The 17,630-nt window shown below is 57.5% G+C and overlaps 6 protein-coding genes across 6 annotated transcripts in view; 4 read left to right on the forward strand and 2 right to left on the reverse strand.

The window, feature by feature from the left end:
* The window catches only part of P884DRAFT_242081 (MIF4G like-domain-containing protein), a gene marked incomplete at its 3' end in the record, with an annotated part of 3,179 nt that extends 465 nt beyond the window's left edge, over positions 1–2,714 (forward strand). The window contains exons 2-4 of the mRNA XM_069440258.1: positions 61–530; positions 669–1,749; positions 1,813–2,714. Coding sequence (XP_069298145.1) covers positions 61–530; positions 669–1,749; positions 1,813–2,714 — 2,453 coding nt within the window. The remainder of the gene's footprint in view (positions 1–60; positions 531–668; positions 1,750–1,812) is intronic.
* Positions 2,715–3,570: 856 nt separating this feature from the next.
* Positions 3,571–5,104, reverse strand: P884DRAFT_222512 (uncharacterized protein). The gene is made up of 2 exons (XM_069439528.1): positions 5,021–5,104; positions 3,571–4,959 (listed from the first exon to the last, which is right to left on the reverse strand). Exons 1-2 carry the CDS (start codon positions 5,032–5,034, stop codon positions 3,762–3,764), a joined length of 1,212 nt encoding a protein of 403 aa, XP_069298146.1. The 5' UTR covers positions 5,035–5,104; the 3' UTR covers positions 3,571–3,761.
* Positions 5,105–5,563: 459 nt separating this feature from the next.
* P884DRAFT_258806 (TOM7 family-domain-containing protein) lies at positions 5,564–6,398 on the forward strand. The gene is made up of 5 exons (XM_069441275.1): positions 5,564–5,605; positions 5,671–5,717; positions 5,769–5,797; positions 5,860–5,896; positions 5,954–6,398. Exons 1-5 carry the CDS (start codon positions 5,579–5,581, stop codon positions 5,973–5,975), a joined length of 162 nt encoding a protein of 53 aa, XP_069298147.1. The 5' UTR covers positions 5,564–5,578; the 3' UTR covers positions 5,976–6,398.
* Positions 6,399–6,416: 18 nt separating this feature from the next.
* P884DRAFT_284560 (mitochondrial carrier domain-containing protein) lies at positions 6,417–7,929 on the forward strand. The gene is made up of 2 exons (XM_069443721.1): positions 6,417–6,657; positions 6,719–7,929. Exons 1-2 carry the CDS (start codon positions 6,534–6,536, stop codon positions 7,786–7,788), a joined length of 1,194 nt encoding a protein of 397 aa, XP_069298148.1. The 5' UTR covers positions 6,417–6,533; the 3' UTR covers positions 7,789–7,929.
* A 2,158-nt stretch (positions 7,930–10,087) lies between these two features.
* On the reverse strand, positions 10,088–10,891 carry P884DRAFT_269238 (uncharacterized protein; the record flags this gene model as incomplete). The annotated part of the gene is made up of 5 exons (XM_069442257.1): positions 10,088–10,134; positions 10,254–10,335; positions 10,448–10,483; positions 10,589–10,666; positions 10,742–10,891. The coding sequence occupies 5 exons, from the start codon at positions 10,889–10,891 to the stop codon at positions 10,088–10,090; spliced, it is 393 nt and encodes a 130-aa protein (XP_069298149.1).
* Positions 10,892–12,313: 1,422 nt separating this feature from the next.
* On the forward strand, positions 12,314–12,736 carry P884DRAFT_258812 (uncharacterized protein). Its single transcript, XM_069441276.1, has one exon. It carries the CDS (start codon positions 12,334–12,336, stop codon positions 12,724–12,726), a length of 393 nt encoding a protein of 130 aa, XP_069298150.1. The 5' UTR covers positions 12,314–12,333; the 3' UTR covers positions 12,727–12,736.
* The last annotated feature ends 4,894 nt before the right edge of the window (positions 12,737–17,630 follow it).

Consider the following 17,630-nt stretch of genomic DNA (forward strand, 5'->3'; position numbering starts at 1 on the left):
TATCTCTCGCGAGAAGAGATAGCCATCTAACATTTCCCTCTTTCCCCTTTCCGCTCGCAGACGATGACGACTACGACCGGCGCGGGCCCCGGCGCCGCTACGACGCCCCGCCTCACGTTCGCTTGCGCAAGCAGCTCATAGCCATCGCCGAGAATCCGATGCGGCCGTGGCACGAAGAGGTGGCGTCGATCGCGACCCTCTTCACCGACAACTGGGATGACGAGCTGCTGCGCACCAACTTTGTCGACCTGGTCCTGCAGCTGGCCGTCGAGCAGCCGCTCAAGACCCCCTTCGTCGCCGCCGTCGTCCTGCTCGCCAACGCCACCCGCCCCGAGGTCGTCGACATGCTGCTGGCCAAGCTGGCCCGCCTCGTCGAGGAGAAGATCGGCCTGGGCGAGTGGAGGGAGGTGAAGCTGTACCTGAAGCTGCTGGCCTGTCTGCAGGGGTGCCTCGAAGGCGAGGGCGTGTTCCCCCTGCTGGAGGAGCTATTCGCGAGGGCGGTCGACCTGCAGACGGCGAGCTCGGAGGATGTGAGTTACAAATTCCGGGTTGGGAGTGTGTAGGAAGTGTGGGATACTGGGGGAAAGAGGAGGAAAGAGCTCTGTGTTCGGTGGGACGGGCGCGGGAGGAAGGGGTTCTTGTTTCGCTGACTTTTTTTGGCTGCACAGACAATCGGTACCGAGATCGTCAAGATCATCCTCCTGACGTTGCCGTACGTCATGGTCGCCGCGCCCGGCCAGTGGGCGCAAAAGGCGGCGGACCTGATGGAGAAGACGGAGATCATCGCCTCCGAGCCACACACCTTGCAGGCGCTCATCGAGCCGTATCATCCGGAAGCTGGCGACGAGAACCCGCCCCAGTCGCAGAGCCTGATCGTGCTGCTGCAGACCCAGCTGCAGAACGAGGCCAACAACGGATGGACCTTGTCCTGCTTGCCGAGGCCGTGGGAGTTCCCGGTGGGAGAGGTTGAGCAGCGGTCGAAGCTCGACGATGCCGCCAAGCATGCGCTCCCCCCCATTGCCATTCCCAAAACGGTCGTTGCCGGGCCACGGCCACTGTTTCCCGAGATATACTTTTCGGTCTACGCAAATCAGGAAGTCGAATCGGTGCCGCCCCTGAACAACGTCGCTGCGTCCCTGATCCGGGATGCCCTCCTGGACACCATCAACGTCCTCGACTTCAACCGCAACGTCACCGCGCGGCACCTGATCGACCTGGACTGCTACTTCGCCCCCCGGACGTTTGCCGCTAGGGCTACGCCCTTCGATAAGCTCCGCGATATCGAGCCGCCCAAGTCGACGTGGAAGCCGGAAGACGTCGCGGTCGATGCTGTCTTCTCCCAGCTGTTTCAGCTGCCGAACCCGGAGCAGAAGCTGGTTTACTACCACTCCGTCCTCACCGAGGCGTGCAAGCTCGCCCCGGCAGCGATAGCCCCGAGTTTAGGGCGCGCCATCCGCTACCTCTACCGGAACTCGCCTCGCCTCGACCTGGAGCTCGCGACCCGCTTCCTAGACTGGTTCGCGCACCATCTCAGCAACTTCGGCTTCACTTGGAAGTGGACCGAGTGGGTGGATGATGTGTATCTGCCAGACGTGCACCCTCGCAAGGCTTTCATCCTAGGGGCCATCGACAAGGAGATCAGGCTCAGCTTCGCGCAGCGCATCAAGAATACCCTGCCGGATCCGTACAAGGAGCTGATCGGCCCAGAAAAGGAGAAGGATACGCCGGATTTCAAGTTCGCCAGCGACGGTGGGTCCAAAAGCTTCTTCACCTAGGGTCTTCCTCGTCCTGACTAGATAACTAATCCCGAAGCAGACACCCCCTTCGCAGCCGAGGGCCGCGAAATCGCCAGTCTCCTCAAGCGCAAAGCCGACGACGAGGAGATCGAGGCCGTGATCCAGCGCATCCAGTCGCAGGCCATCGACCGCGAGATCGACGCCCTCGTAGCGAGCACCGACGTCTTCGTGACGTGCGTCCTGCACGTCGGCAGCAAGTCACTCTCCCACGTCCTCGCAGCCATCGAGCGCACCAAGGACCGGCTTGCCGACTTGGGCGCCGCCTCAGACGCCGCGCGCTCCCAGATCATCACGGCCACCATGGCCTACTGGTCCGCCCACCCGGGCGTCGCCCTCCGCATCATCGAGAAGCTGCTCAACTACAGCATCCTGACCCCGGAGACGGTCATCAATTGGGCCCTGGTCGGCCGCGCGGGCAGTACCCGCGGCGAGGCGCTCTCGGTCGCCTACATCTACGAGATGGTCTTCAACACCGTCGTCAAGGTCACGGGCCGCGTGCGCCAGCTCGTCACCAAGCCTCCCTCGCCCGCCTCGGCAGAAGACGCCGAGGAGGAGGCGGCCACGCGCGACCGCGAGATCAAGGCGATGCGGGCGTTGTTTGCCACCATCGAGGACGCCCTCTCGTCGTGGGCGACGGGCAGCAAGGACGAGATGATGGAGGCGAGCGAGGGCGAGGGGAACAGCGCGGGCGAGCGGCTGGTGCGGAGGTGGGGTGAGCGCTGGCTGCGCGTCTTTCGGCGGCGGGCGGCAATCGAGGAGGCGTTCCTCGCCGAGGCGGAGAAGGAGCGGGCGAGAAAGGCGCAGCAAGAGGAGGCGTCGGGCGGGCCGCAAGAGGCGGGGGAGGCACAGGGGCAGGAGGGGGCAGACGGGAAAGAAGGGTCGATGCAGGTGGACACTGAAGGGCCGGTCGTTGCTTAAAGGAGACGATTGGGGCGGATTTTTATTTTGTGTCATTTTTTTTTCCCCCCCTTTCGGGTTGTTGCGCTGGCCAGGCCCGGCCGAGCCGCGAATGCTATCTGGGAGAGGGCTGCCGCCGGCGGTTGTACTTTGTTGAACTTGTATTGTTTTGCGACAACTGGGCAGCACTTGTAGAGCGCTTCTCGGAACTGGTAGCGGAAAAGAATAGGAAAGGCCAGAGAGAGAGAGAGAGAGAGAGAGAGAGAGAGAGAGAGAGAGAGAGAAAGAAAAAAGATAACAAGAACATTAAGTTGTGTTGTGTCCTTACGACGGTAAGGAGTATCCCGGTGGCTTGAAAGGGTATCTTTGATTCATCCTGATCTCAACTCGCTCCCTTGGGTCCTATCTAAGTAATTACTCGATCTACTACAGCCAGTGACTGTCTCGTGTCTTTCTGCCCAGCAGTCTTTGAAATCCTCGAGTTTGCATGCCCAAGACCGGCCCTCATAACCCATTACGAGGCATGGCGACACCCCGAGAATTCTTAACGGGGGCTGTTTGCGCAGAACCAAGGGCATGTTGGCTGTGGCTTGTGTTAGCTCACCCTGTTTGAGGCGCGCTGGCTGAGAGGCGTGAACGAGGTTGGTTATCTGACCCTTTTCGAGATGAAAAGCCCGGTTTCGGTTAGCTCAGACCAGAACGCCCGGTTGTCATGAGACTCCCGGGCCATCATGGTCCCTACCCAGTCACCCCGTTTCCCGGTAGGTCAGAGAGAGGTGGCAGATAGAGAGGATGGGGAGATGGAGGCGAGGGTGATTTCTGAGTCTGCGCTTCGCGCCTCCCCGATAGCGTGGTACCTGCCCCCCCCCCCTTTTTTTTTTTTTTTCACACTCTCTCGAGATGTAGCTGGTGACTCCCACTCGTTCACCATGCCACTTGGGCGGATCCTTGGCTGGAAGAAGAGTTGAAAGGGGTGACAACCGAACCCCGAACCACGCTCCATGGAGTAGGCAGTAAAGCAACCTTTTTTATTCTTCCTTCCTTTTCATCCCGTTGCCGTCGCCGTAATTAACGCCGTCCAAACCCCGCAGGCGGTGGAGGCGCCCCGAACCCGGGCGGCGGCATGAACCCGGGCGGCGGCACCGGAGGCACTCCCCCAGGACCAGGGGCGAACCCGGCCGGCGGGCCCGGCGGTGCCATGCCCGGATACATGGGCGGCTGGCCAACGGGCGGGGGGCCACCGGCGGCTGTGCCGGGAGCGGGGAAGCCCGCGGGAGGAGGCGGAGGGTGGTGCGGGTAACCGCCGACGGGGCCGCCGAAGCCCCCATGGCTTGGGGGAGGGCGGGCAGGGAGGCCGGACGGGGCGGGCGGGAGACCCGCCGCGGCGGCACCCACAGGGGGGCGGCCACCGTAGGCAGCGGGCGGTTGGGGCCCGCCCGCGCGGGGCATGCCGCCGTAGGGGGCTGCTGCCGGGGACATGCCGGCGCTGAGTGGAGTGACGGGGGTGCCGGCGGAGGGAGGCACGGCCGTCGCTGGTGACGAGGCGGGAGCGGCGGCGGCGGCGGCGGCGGCGGGGCCGGTCGGGGGCACGGATGATGCGGCTCCTGCAGCCGCCGATGCTGCCGTCGGGGCGGTCATGTGGAAGGCGGGCGGGAGAGCCTGTTTCTCTGGGACGATGTTGTGCTTCTTGCCCTCGGCGGCCAACTTGCGCTCGGCCTCGTCGCCGTGGCGCTCGCCCTTGCCGTCCTTCTTGTACGCGTACTCGACCGTGATGGCCTTGCTCAGCAGGTACTGGCCGTTCATGGTGGCGATGGCGGCGTCGCTGGCCTCGAACGAGTCGAAGCTGACGAAGCCATAGCCCTTGGAAATGTTGTTGTCGTCGCGCACAACGTTGGGCTGGCGCAGGATCTGGCCGAACTGGCTGAAGGTGTCGTAGAGGATCTTCTCGTCCACCTGGGGATCGAGGTTGTTGATGAACAGCTCGGCTCCAATATCGACCGTCTTCTGCTTGTCGGCGCTGGCCTTGTTGACGCGGATGGGTTTGCCCCAGATGCGGATGCCGTTGAGCACCTTGGAGGCGTACTCGGCCGAGGCGGGCGTGTCGAACTCGACGAAGCCGTAGCCCTGGTGTGTCTGCGACACACGATCCTGAGGCATGTGCACCTGCCGCACGGGACCGACCTGGGTCATGAGCTCCGAGAGCAGCTCGTGCGTGAAGCGTTCGTCGATGTTCCCGACGTAGACCGTCGCATCTTTATTTTGCTCCCTGGAGGCGGTTTAGCGGGGGCCATTTTTTTTTTCGGATTGGGATGCGGACGGAGACTTACCAATGCCTCGACATCTTGACGGCAGCCTAATCGGATGTTCCGTGATGCCTGTTGACGGGGTTGCAATTTCTAGGTGGCCAAGTCGCGACAAGAGCGGCGCGGCTCGGGCTTGGTATGAGCACGGTAGGTGCTGGTGGGTGCTTGTAGGTTTAGCCGAGTTTTTCTGTAGCAAGAACGAAGCCTCATAGGCCGTGGCGGCTGTGGAGACCTGTATCCGTAATACACGCCTTTCTGTATTGTACAAGTAACTGCTGTACGGAATACAGTAGAATTCACTGCTGCGATGAGCTACCCTACGTATGTAAATTACGGATCCGTACATGCAGGGTTCTCTGTGAAGCGCAGCCGCGCCGAGGCCCCAGCTTGTTCCCGACCGCCCAAAAATCGATTCTGCCGCAATCCTCAACTGAAGACGTGAAGGATCCCAGCATCCACACCCGTCCCGCACCTCGCCTTGCTTTCACGCAGAGGCCAGACACCCATCATCCGCCATTGTCTCTGCATTCCCCTCCTTCAGCAGATCGCGCAGTCCCATTTGTTCGGGAGAATCGACTCAAGATGTTCGCCCTTTCCGAGGAGACCAAGGTTCGTCGCTTCGCCACAGAACCTTGGACGTTGAATCGTGCAGAATGCTGACGTGGCCGGAACAGGAGCGCATCGCCAAGATCATTGAGATCTCGCGTGTTGCGATTCACTAGTGCGTCGAGACGAACTTGATGGCTTGAATTGCGGATGCTAATTGTCGCAGTGGCTACCTGCCTCTTGTCCTCTACCTCGGTATGAACACCGACAACGACATTCCGATGATATGAACCTTCTAACTAAACTCGTCTCTACAGGCTACACCCGCAGCGACCCTCGGCCATCCATCATCCGGTACGTCTGATGCAACACCGCACACCTCCGTCGACTGCGTTCTAACCCTACCCGCAGCCTCCTCTCACCGCTCTCTTAAGTGCTCGCACCAACATGGCCAACTATTACGCGAAGCGTATATGTAAAATAGATGCCAAAAACCGCCTCAAGATGGGGTGCGCGGCGACATAACGAAAAATACGGTAGCCGGGGATGGGATGAGGAGATATGGGACGGAGAATCGGAGTGGGAAATGGGCCCCAGGATATCATGACCACGCACACTGTACATTATAATTTACGTAACAGCTCTGCCTCGATGATGGGGACTCTGACATGTGATCTGGATTGTCATCCACCGCTCTTGTTGTATAGGTTCATTGGGCTTTTTTTTTTTTTTTTTCCTCGTCGTCGTCGTCGTCGGAGGAGGAGGTTGGAGGCGGTCGTGGCTGGCCACCCCTTCGGCGTTCGTTCGGCCGAGGGCGGCCGGGATAATTTTTGGGGCCCTCGCTCGTAACATCGCGTCATAAGCCCGGATTCCTTTCTCTTGTCAACCCACCACCGTGCTAAAGCTGCGCACCCCCAGGATGCGCGACAATTGAAGAGCGAAACTGCCCAGTAAACCCACCGGACATGTAGCGATCAGACTAGGCGTCTCTATGACGGAAACCAAAGATGCGGGCCTCCCACCCGCCCTCGTCGAAACGATCGCCGGGCTCTCGGCCGGTTCCATGGCCACCCTAATCGTCCACCCGCTCGACATTGTTAAGACACGCATGCAGAGTGTGTTGCCCTTGGGTTTCTCTCTCGTTTATTGACCCCCCTGACTAATGCTCCCGCACAGTTTACCGTACGGCTTTATCTTCTGCTTCCTCCTCCTCGGCAGGCACCAAGCCTTCCCCTCCAACAACAGTCTCCCTCATCCGCTCACTCGCGCGCACCGACCGCCCCCTGGCGGCCCTCTACCGCGGCCTGACGCCCAATCTCCTCGGAAACGCGACGAGCTGGGCCTCCTTCTTCTTTTTCAAATCCCGCTTCGAGCGCGCCATCGCCCATCTTCGCGCTGCGCAAAAAGGCCCATACCAGGACCAACAGGAGGAGGAATGGTCTCACGAACTGGCCGCTCAACAGCGACAACTACTACTACAACATCACCGGAGGGATGAAGGAGAAGATGGAGAGGTCAAAGCACAGGCGGAGCCGTCCGCCCGACAACAACAACAACCACCACAACAACAACAACACCGCCTGACCCCGGCCGACTTCTTCGTCGCCTCCCTCGCCGCCGGCGCCGCCACCCAGGTCATCACCAACCCGATCTGGGTCCTCAAGACGCGCATGCTGTCGTCGGACCGCTCCGCCGCCGGCGCCTACCCCAGCATGTGGGCCGGCGCCGTCCGCCTGGTGCGCGAGGAAGGCGTCCGGGGCTTCTACCGCGGCCTCGGCGTCGGTATGCTGGCCGTCAGCCACGGGGCCGTCCAGTTCGCCGTCTACGACCCCGCCAGGAGGATGTATCTGGCTGGAAAGAACAGGCGAATGCGGGAGCAGCAGCAGCCGGGACCGAGAGGGGTGAAGGACGACGATGACGACAACAGGGCGGCGGTGATGTCGAACGAGGCGACGATCGTGCTGTCGACCGTGTCCAAGCTGGTGGCGGGCGCCGCGACGTATCCGCTACAGGTACTGCGGAGCAGGCTGCAGCAGCATGACGCCGAGGAGCAGTTTGGGCGGGGCGTGTCCGGGGTGGTGAGGAGGTTGTGGCGGGAGGAGGGCGTCAGGGGGTTCTATAGGGGGGTCATGCCCGGCGTGGTGAGGGTGCTGCCGGCGACGTGGGTGACGTTTCTGGTGTACGAGAATGTAAAGTACTATCTGCCGAGGCGGGTGCAACACGAGGACGGGCGGGTAGAGGTATAGTAGATATGGGCGGCGTCGGCGTTCTGCATCATAGATGGATGTGTTCTCGTGAGAGTGGTGCCAGTTCGACTAAAGGGTAAGTTCTGGCGAAGTTCGGAAACTTGCTCACGTTGATAGAACCTTGAAAAAAAAGAGCTCGTCCTCAAGGTCATGACCTTGCTCATTTCCTCGAGTGTCTTCTTTTACTTCCTCGGAACAGATGTGATTGGGTCAACTTTGTACCCGTACGGATATCATCCGTGGAGAACTCCCAAAACGAGACCAACCGCAAACCAAACAAAGAACACGGAAACACGCTCTGCGCCTGCCTGTGAGCATCACAAGCGTCGTTCTTTTTTTTTTTTTTTTTTTCCCTTTTCCTTTGCAGAACCTAACAAAACTTGACAGCGTTGTATGTTTAACCTTGACTAGCTAGGAAAATAGTCGAACTATGACTCAGTTGCTGAGGTTAGTCGTTTGCTCCTTCTCTTCAACTGCCTTTGGGTCGCTAAGAAATTGCTAACACTACAGGCAGGTGTGGCCGAAAAGCGAACTCCCTTGACATTGCAACACAGTCCAAGGGTGAAACGCGCCCTAATTCATGTTGACGACACCCTGTAACAACAGAACCGTTGAGCTCGTCGGCCCTCGAATCCTAACCCGGCTCCCCATCTCAGCTGCCTTTCGCTTCGTGGCACTTGACTCCACCGCCACAGTGTGCGAGCATCGCCGACCGGGGAAAGAGATCTTGTGTAGAAGCATGGTTATGTTCGCCACTACCTCTCGCTCCCACTGAGCCTTCCTTGACAGTCCGGACAAAGCTTTCGGCGTCTTTGCTCCTCCTTCTAACTTGGATGCTCCATGCTTCATCCGTCATCAGTCTTGCATCTTTCCCTCGTCCGGGAAAAGCCCCCTACTAACGACCAGGAGAAAACAGAATTCTACCTGTCTACGAAGACGGATCACTCAAGGCTACACTACATTGGGATCATCTAGCGCCCGAGACAGGGGCAATTGCCCTAATCAGTTCGACCCACGCCCGACTAGTTACAACCCAATCGCGGCCCAACCGCAACCCAGCCACAGGCCTAGCCAACTCTCCGGCAATGAGGAGACCCGAGATGAAGCCAGGAAGAAAATGGGCAAGAACACCGAGCAAAACCACACTCAATGGACCAACTGGGCAAGGCACACGGGACACGGCCCGGGATAGGTCAAGACCTGAGTGAAACCGCCTCGTAGGGCGAGACCAGACATGATGTTCTGTCCGACCTAAGACCACGGCCCGCCAACCCTAGTCCAGCTGACACTACCCCTAGGGGCCGACGATCACGACGTCCACATCGTTCAAGCTAGACCAGAGAATCACAGACCTGATCATCCGAGCCATCGATCAACCCCAAGATCATTACCTATTCCAGCGTCTAACGTTGGAAAACCTCCCCCGCCTATAGTTCCCTGGTACAGATGGTGGCCAGAGAGAGAAACTTAGAAAATTTGTATATACAGTACATAACCCCTCCGAGTAAGAGAGGGAACATGGAAGGGAAAGGGGCCAAGGGGTGGAGATAGCCAGAGCACCTCTCTCACCATGCTACTCTCCATAGTCTCGACCCTGCCCATCTCGCTGCACCTGGAGACAGCTGAAGGATACTATCACAAACACACACAGATAGAGAGAAGAGAGACGGGAGGAGCAGACTAGAAGGCGCTGGCTGCTCTCCGTCCTGTCGCACATGGAGAAACCGAAAAGAGACCATCACACACATACAGAGGACGAGCGAGGAAAGAGAGTGAAAGAGTAAAGGTCGAGAACGACTTGGGAGGGCAGAGACATGGGACGCACCCTTGCGTTGCTGGCGCGCCTCCGGAACGCATACCCTTCCTTCCGATGGGCTAGCCTTGCGTGCAGATCCTCAACTTCCGCGACCGGAACGGTTGCCGGCCGAGGCCACTGACGATATTATGACTATGCGCTGACGACGACGACAACGACGCCGACGAGAAGGGGTCTAGTACGTATGGATCTAGGTACATGTACGTACATACAGGACGCAAGCAAAACCGGGAAGCCCACCACTAGAGGGAAGGGCAGAGCCAATCGCCGGCCACGACCGCCCGCATCAAACCAAGACAGACATATTGAATACGCCCTTCGTCCCCGCCAGCTCCCCCTCTCCGACCCCACGGCTACCGGAGCCAGCCTCTCACGACAGCAGAATCTACCTTGCAACGCCGCAGGAGCGAGATTCTGCACATGCTCTTGACCGCCCGCCAACCCATGCGCTTATATGCAGGTACAACCCGATTCACAACCTCCTCAGCTCATCCACAGCGCAAAGCGTCGGCGGTCGGAAGCATCGCAGGCTGAGTGCGCGTTGCAAAGGTGGGGAAAAAGAAAGAATAAATGTGGATATCCGGGGTCATCCGAGCCTACACGTAGGGCCGTCTCTGCAGGAATGTCGCAGATGTCTGTGCATACCTACATATTCCTCCCTCCATGTAGGCGGTAAATATGCGTGTCTCTGAAGTCACGGCTGTCACCCGGTGGCGGCCATCCTGGGTCCCCTAGGGTAAGCCGTACATACAGTAGCTGCAGCTTGAGGGGTGTAGGGTAGGCACCGGGGTGTATGTGTGTGTGTGTGTGTGTGTGTGTGTGTGTGTGTATGTGTGTACTCACCGACAACCGGAGGGACAGCGGAGAAAACTTCGAAATCTGCATGTACTGCAGTAAGTGTTTGGTCAAAAGACAAAACAGGCAGATTTAGCCGAACCTTCAGCAATGGCAAGACGTTCGGATCGGGGCGGGGGCTCAACGTACAAGCCATGTCTGACAGCGCAGCGTCTCACGCATCGGAGGGATTATCCGCCGGACCATGTCGTCGTCTAGGCCTCTTTCCTACCCTTTCTGTTTCCCAAAACAGGAGTCGAAAGGCGCATCAGAAAACCAATTAGCCCCTTTCGAGTTCCAAACCGAGGTCCCCTCCGCGACCGCAGGCGGAGGCAAGTCGACGGAGCGGAAGCAGGAGGCCTCTTTTTCAGCAACGCCGCAGCGACGACGAAGCGAGAGAGGGCGAAAGAGGGAAGGGGTGAGGAGGAGCAGACGTCGCCAGCGTAAAGCCATCGGGGCCGGCCTTCGCATCCAGGCGCCACTGCCAGAAGGTAACTAACGTTAGTTAGTTATGGCCTGAGTCGCCGCGCGCGTACAAGCGTGCACATGTTGTTGTTTTGCCCCCTACTGAAGGAAGAATGGTCCGCGTATGTATGTACATACATACCAGAGTACAAAACAACACACGTACGGGGGCAATCCAGACCCCATCAAGGCAGGAGAATGCGGTCACACATGGTTTTCGGGGTATCGGTGCCGGAACCCAGCACGGCGAGGTGTGTGATGCGATGCTCCATTAGTTATGTATGTTCATACACATACACAGTAGTAGGCATAGTTACAGGTTATGTTCCGTCCACGAACTATTCCGTAACTCGAAGTTGTACGCAGTAACTCCGGTCACGACAGCAACCTCGTGATATTATGCCAAGTTAGTCTAGCGCTGTCGATCACCCGGCGGATTATCTCAGACGCGCGCGCTTCGTCTTGCGTGGGTAAACATGACTACCGCCGAGACGGACCACTCGTGTTTGACAAAACTCATTAACTAGCGGCAGGGACCTGACGGTTGTATCCGTACTGTACTGCGTACATACATAGTTATGCCGCTACACCGATGTGTCATCCCCCACAGGTGTTTGATAGACTCAAATGACCTGCTGGTGATGGTTTTGGGAGAGCTGAAGGATAACTAACTAACGAGCCAAGCGCGTCGACTAGTAGAGGCGCTCGGCTGCTGATCACAGCAAATGTCGCCACTCGCGGGAAGGGCCGTCCACCCCACTTAGTTATCGTCAAGCCATTGCGGCTCCTCGTTGGATACATACTAGCGGATGCGACGGCAGTGCATTGTCTCGTCGTCGACAAAGAAAGGGCTCGCAAGGATACCCTCACTACGTCGACCAGGAAGTGGAGAAACGAAACAGGAAAAAAAAAATTAAAATAAAAAGGGGGGAGGGGGGGGGGGTCCGCCAGACTAGTGTAAGAGGAATACACTGCGGCTGACGGCGGCACGGCTTTGCCCGCCCAGCAAGTGGGGATTTTTCAACAGTCTTCGAGAGTGTACGGATTAATCCGTATTACCTCTACGGCCCTTGGCTCTGTGCTGGTTGTGACCGCCGACGTTGGCGTTATTGGCATATTCACCTCGTTTTTTTTTTTTTTGAACACAATCCTTCCCCCACCGGAAACGTGCTCGCTGTTGCCAAATGAGTGAGTGAGGTTGCTTTCGGAAGGGCCGAGTGCCTGGACACTCACCATCATGGCTTTACTGAGGTCTTCTTGGACGCCACTGCTGATAATCTACCAGGTTTTCGGGAGACGTTTGGCGAATCCGGGGTGAGGTTGATGCAAAGGTTGAGCACTGGTTTCAGTTAGTTATTGGACTGCGGCTCTGGTGCACTCATTCCTACCCTACCTTTTCAGGCGGTGTCGCCCGCGCAAAAATTGCAGCCATGCCCCATCAGTCGCTGATGTTGCTTCTCGCGCTCGGCGACCTGGGTGATTCGATACGGAGTTTTTTGTTCGATACGGAGTGTTTTGTTCAACGGAGTGTTTTGTTCAACGGAGTGTTTTGTTCAACCGAGTGTTTTGTTCAACCGAGTGTTTTGTTCAACGGAGCCATTCCACTGTCGTGGCACGCAGCACGGCATGCAAGCTGTGCCCCGGATGCAGGTACCGAGTGCGGTGGCGGCGCTGTGGGTGTTCTGGAGTCTGCCGGATCTCGGGACAGCATTCAGCTGCTGCAGTCATTGACCGGGAAAGAGATCTCGCAGGCCAGGTATGTTCTAGTCCAGCAGCGTTCCCCATCGGCCAATAACCGCATTGAGCGTCAATCCAAGTCTTGATGGGGCGGACGTAGTGTTGTGGTGTACGGACTACAAGTACGAAGTCGGAAATAAACGGTGGATCTGCAGCTTGTGGCGCTTGTCGGCATCCAATTCGGGCAAGACTGGTGTTGTCTGTGACACCGGAAAGAAAAGAACAACTCCCCCCTTCCCCCCTCCTTCTTCCGGGGGGTGCTGTTCTAGTGTCGATGATGGACGGAAAGAGGTGGTTAGGGTTCTCCTACAAGGGTCTACCCAGTGTATGCCTCTAATCATTGGGTGTCAGCTCCGGATATCGAACCCGTCCTTCTCTGCTGTGGCAGCTTGTAGCGTGCCTTCCCCAAGCCGCTGCTTGGGTTGACGGCAGAGATAGTAGCCGTCTTCTTGCCCACCACCGGCATCGCCCCTGAGGGGTGATGAGCAAGCCGCGCTAGGCGCACCCAGCTTGAACCCCTTTTCCGATTTTTGTGAAGAAACCTCCCGCGTTTCGAGGCCGCCAGGGTACGCGACCTTTTACCCCGCCCCCACCAACGAAGTTGGGGGAAGAGGAAGGGTAGGAGTGCGATGCAGAGAGTGGGAGTCGGGGACAGCTGCGGCTTGGGCCTGTCTATCCACTTTCCCGGAGCTCACGATGAGCAGATTGCAGACCAGACGGCAGAGATGAACTGCTGTGGAGCGTCGCCGTGTAGGGTATGTGAACTTAGGCCCATGACATCCTATGACCGAGACAATTGGCAAGTCCGGGCGACGAGGGTGTGAGGCTGACATACAATGAGGCAATGAGGCGGAGTGTGTCCAGACCCTCTCCCACAGGCCCTTGGGGCTCTCGTGGCATTCGTAGTGTAGCGAGGCTAGCGTGTGTTGGTTGAAATCGGGCAAGACCGCGAACGGATGGGCAAGGACCTGGAACGGAAGTGCTGCAGTGGCTGGTTGGCGCCCGACCCGTGGACATGGAACGGGGACTCTTGATGAAGCGCGAAATGCGCCGCTGGGTGACATTCAACCACCATGACGAGCACAAGGGGAGAGATTCGATTCGTGCGTTTGTGTAGGGCGCAATGCCGTGCAAGTAATCCGGAGTAAAGTCCGGAGCGTAGTTGATACCTTAGCGCGAAATTCCTCAGCGGCGACGGCTGTAGCCGACGGCAAAAAGAAAGCGAGCCGGCCTTTGGGAACCAATCGCGGAACGTGAACGGGGCAGCAGGTGATGGCATCCCTCGAACCCCCAATCTTGGGTCAGCGCCGTCCCTTCGGGCTCCGTCGCCCGTCTTCTCTCGGTGTTGAGCGAGACGGGCGCCCACGATGCCATTCGGACTAACAACTGTCCATGGAAGCAATTCTGTCATGAAGGGCATGGTGGCGTGGAGGGGCGACCGAGTTGCTGGAAAGACCGCTTTTCCCGTATGTGTATGTATTGTACGGAGTGCTGCAAGATAAAGTTAGATTCTGCATGCCCACCGGCTCTTTCCAGGCGCTTCGTCTTGTATTTGTCACCAAAATCACCGTAAATACACAACCTATTGGGATGCTTTCTTGGGATAATTTCTCTCATTGTTGCGGGAGCGAGGAACGTACGTTAGATAGACTGCTGATTCGTCTTTTCTTGTCTGGTGCGCAATTCGCGGGCGTGGTTGCGAGTTTCGAGGTGTGAAGATGGCATAGAGGATAGTGTGGGGCCGAGGGGCTTCCCTTCCTCTTCTGGCTCGGTGCTTGGTTCAAGTTCTCTGTCCTTTAGTTGTGTCCGTGGTGTAGTGTAGTACGGATGTATACGCTCTGTAATAATGCATCTACGAAAACAGGCACCTTGAACACTTCCATCGAAGGCCGCCCGCCGTTGCCCACCGCCATTGTAACCTGGAGCAACAATAACCCCCACGCTAACGAGATTGCAATGAGCAAGCATCTGCATCCCACTCTCTCCCCTTTCTCGCGACGAGCTCTGGGTGACCGAAAGTCCTCCCTTCCTTCGCATGAATCCAAACTCTCGACGACCGATACGAACTTAGCAGCGGTTGACAACGTACGCTCCACTACCGTCCAAAAATGTCCAAAAAGTGGCCAAATGCCGTTGTTAAGATACGTGTGGTTTTTTGCCTCATAGCGCCGTTGGTGGAGGAAATTGCGGGATTGGGACTTTTAGACGGCGGCCAGTGGACTGCGGAAGATTGCCCCGACCTTGACCCGGGGGATCTCCCGCAACCATAGCGCTGGGTATCGCAACAAGCAAGGGCACGGAATGGCTGCGGCGAGGGCGACCCCTGGAACGGAAGAGTTTACGACTCCCACACTCCACGGCGACGACTTGTGTAACCATTTTCGGTCTCGCTCGCAATACGCTGTCCTCCACTGGAGGAAATAGAACGGCTTCTCTCATTTCCTACCATGTACCTTCGTACGCCGCCTTTCTTCTCCTCTTCGCCGAGCTCAGTCCTGCCTCTGTGCTGCGTACACCACGTGTACGTACTACATACATCGACACATATATACAAACATCACACAACAAACATATCCACTCGGTAGTATTAGTAGTTGTGGTGGACCGGGCCCCATCAGGGTTCCCGAACCCACCAGGGTTGCAGCCACCCACATCTTCCTGCAGACTAGCCCTGGTCAGCTCACCCTCGATTCAAGATGGGTGTCGGTTGGGTTGACCTGGAAGATGTATTCGCCCGGGATGTTTCGTATCTCTCGACATAGCTTGCTGCTCGCGTCTCCTGGGAATGCCGACCTCGTCACCGGGAAGTTCGGCGGGCCACATCGGTGGGTCGCTGAGCGAAACGACGACCGCGATTCCGGGGTAACTACCTACCTACAAAGGGGGGTTAGTGGCGGCACTATCATCACTACACGCTCCACTACACTCCCGTACGCGACACTAGTGCGAGATGACGCTGTGCGATCATCATGGTGACTGGAAGGCGACCAGACGACAATGAGAGGGCTAACAATCTTGCGCGCTGCTAACTAGCATTGAGGCGGGCCCGGACTCTCTATTCGGAGGTGACCTGCCGCATCTGTCGCGACCTGCAGGTTGCCGAGCGGCTTGCAACGATGATGGCTCAGATCCGGGCAACGCTAAAATGCTGGCTGTGGCCGGGACGGGCTTCCGGGTCGATCTAGAGGTCTCCAGGCTATTAACTACCGGCTGCGGCTGGCCCTTTTCGGTTCCAGAGGACCAGAGCGCCAACCACACACCTGGAACGTGGTGTGTGGCCAACCACGCGGAATGGCTGCCTCGCTTTGGCAACTGAGTCCAGCAATCTCGAAAGAAGAAGGAAAAGCTTGCGAAGTCGTCAATCAACAGCCAAAACAAGTTGCAGTGTAGCCTATGCACCACTCGATCAGAAACATGCATGCCTGTAGTGTTCTGCTACCAAGATGCGATCTCGGGGACACGCTAGGATCGATGGCTTCGGCATTGATTCACCATGCCGGCGAGCTGGACCTCTTCGCGTTGTACAGTTGATGCTGCTTCGTCGGGGGGGTGGGATCGTGTTCTGCACTGTTTACCCTCCAACTTACTATACCCCCGGTTTTCTCGTCAAAGTATTCCGTATGGTTAGCTGTTTTTCTTCTCACAGAAACACCAAGCGAAACATCATTTTAACCTTCGGAAAGCCCCTGATTCTGGTGACACATACGCAGTCACCATCTCCGTACAAGTCGCTAAATCCAACGAGTTGCGCTTACGATTTGGGCCTCCTATAGCTCCTGTAGTGCATGTAGCTACCTCTGTACGAAGTATGTGGAAGGTACAATACCTACTACCTTGTCTTGCCTCCTAGTGCGTATGTATATACATACATAGCTCTGCACATACATCTCAACTTTGTATGTGGAGCAGGCTGGTGGACGTCCACACTCCACCACAGCAGTATGCTAGTGCAGTGTGTGTCGGTCGTATGTATGTACGTCCGTGCATACAACTCGATGTGCTGTGCAACATTGTCGCGGCAGTCGGGGCATTTCAACCAATGACAAGGTCCAAATGGGCGGGTCCACGGCGGATCATTCCCCACCATTTCAAAGCCCAGAGCTGCGCGACCCAAAAACATGATTCCGCATAGGATGTGCCGCCTCCTACGGGTCTCTGACGTAGATCGGCTATGCGTGAAGAAGCTTTCCGGTTCTGAAACTTCGGAGATCCCCATCCTAAAAGGGTCGAGAAATGCTAAAGTTGTTTAGGTGCAGTTAGTGTGGGGATTCCAGGCAGCGTCTGGGTGCAGTACCAGTGCGGGAGACCAGGGAAAGGGCCAAAAAAGAGGGGACCAAGCTGAGAATGGGCTTGTGGTGGGGCGGCCTGGCACCGGGGCACTTATTAACACTACACTAATAAGGCGGCATGCACTGGTCCACACCGGGATGGCCCCCCAGTGTCCCCGGCGCGGTGGTGCGGTAAACAACCGTGGTATTGGAGAACCTTAATAATGCCGCGCTTGGATTGTGGAATGTGCCAGAGTGCGCTGGCCTGTGCGCGGGGCCTCGCTACGCAACATACCTTACATACCGTACTGTACGGCAGCAACTCGATTGCGTCAGTAACGTAGTGGATGTATTTACTGCATATACAGGTGATATGCCTACGGTATATAGGCACCTATGTTTTCGATAAGTCCATCCACGAACGTAGGTACGTACGTACGCACCTGACATATACAAGGCAAATCGTACGCCGGCTGAGGGAGCTAGCGGGCCATCGTCGAACTACGGGGCATGTCCGAGGAGATTTAAGAAGATGGGCAGCGGGCAATTGCGTTCAGCAAGCGGGGCCTGGGACACCTCGAGAAAGGACGGAGAGCGGGTGAGTTAATGACGGGTGGGGGGAGGGCTCGGCACGGGGTTAGGCAGGGGCTTCATTGCCGCCCTGAGTGTACTGTGTATCGTATGTACCTACCTTATATAAGGTACTTTACGCTCGCGACTGG

Source organism: Thermothelomyces heterothallicus (assembly GCF_042370625.1).
Source record: "Thermothelomyces heterothallicus CBS 202.75 unplaced genomic scaffold P884_scaffold_9, whole genome shotgun sequence".
Classification (NCBI taxonomy): Eukaryota; Fungi; Ascomycota; class Sordariomycetes; order Sordariales; family Chaetomiaceae; genus Thermothelomyces; species Thermothelomyces heterothallicus.

Bases quoted from the DNA above. Each gene is read 5' to 3' on its own strand.
- P884DRAFT_258806 (XM_069441275.1), top strand. From the start codon at position 5,579: ATGTTCGCCCTTTCCGAGGAGACCAAG. The intron at 5,718-5,768 runs GTGCGTCGAGAC...TAATTGTCGCAG, and splicing joins TCGCGTGTTGCGATTCACTA to TGGCTACCTGCCTCTTGTCC. The intron at 5,798-5,859 runs GTATGAACACCG...TCGTCTCTACAG, and splicing joins GCCTCTTGTCCTCTACCTCG to GCTACACCCGCAGCGACCCT.
- P884DRAFT_284560 (XM_069443721.1), top strand. From the start codon at position 6,534: ATGACGGAAACCAAAGATGCGGGCCTCCCACCCGCCCTCGTCGAAACG. The intron at 6,658-6,718 runs GTGTGTTGCCCT...GCTCCCGCACAG, and splicing joins TGTTAAGACACGCATGCAGA to TTTACCGTACGGCTTTATCT.
- P884DRAFT_258812 (XM_069441276.1), top strand. From the start codon at position 12,334: ATGCCCCATCAGTCGCTGATGTTGCTTCTCGCGCTCGGCGACCTGGGT.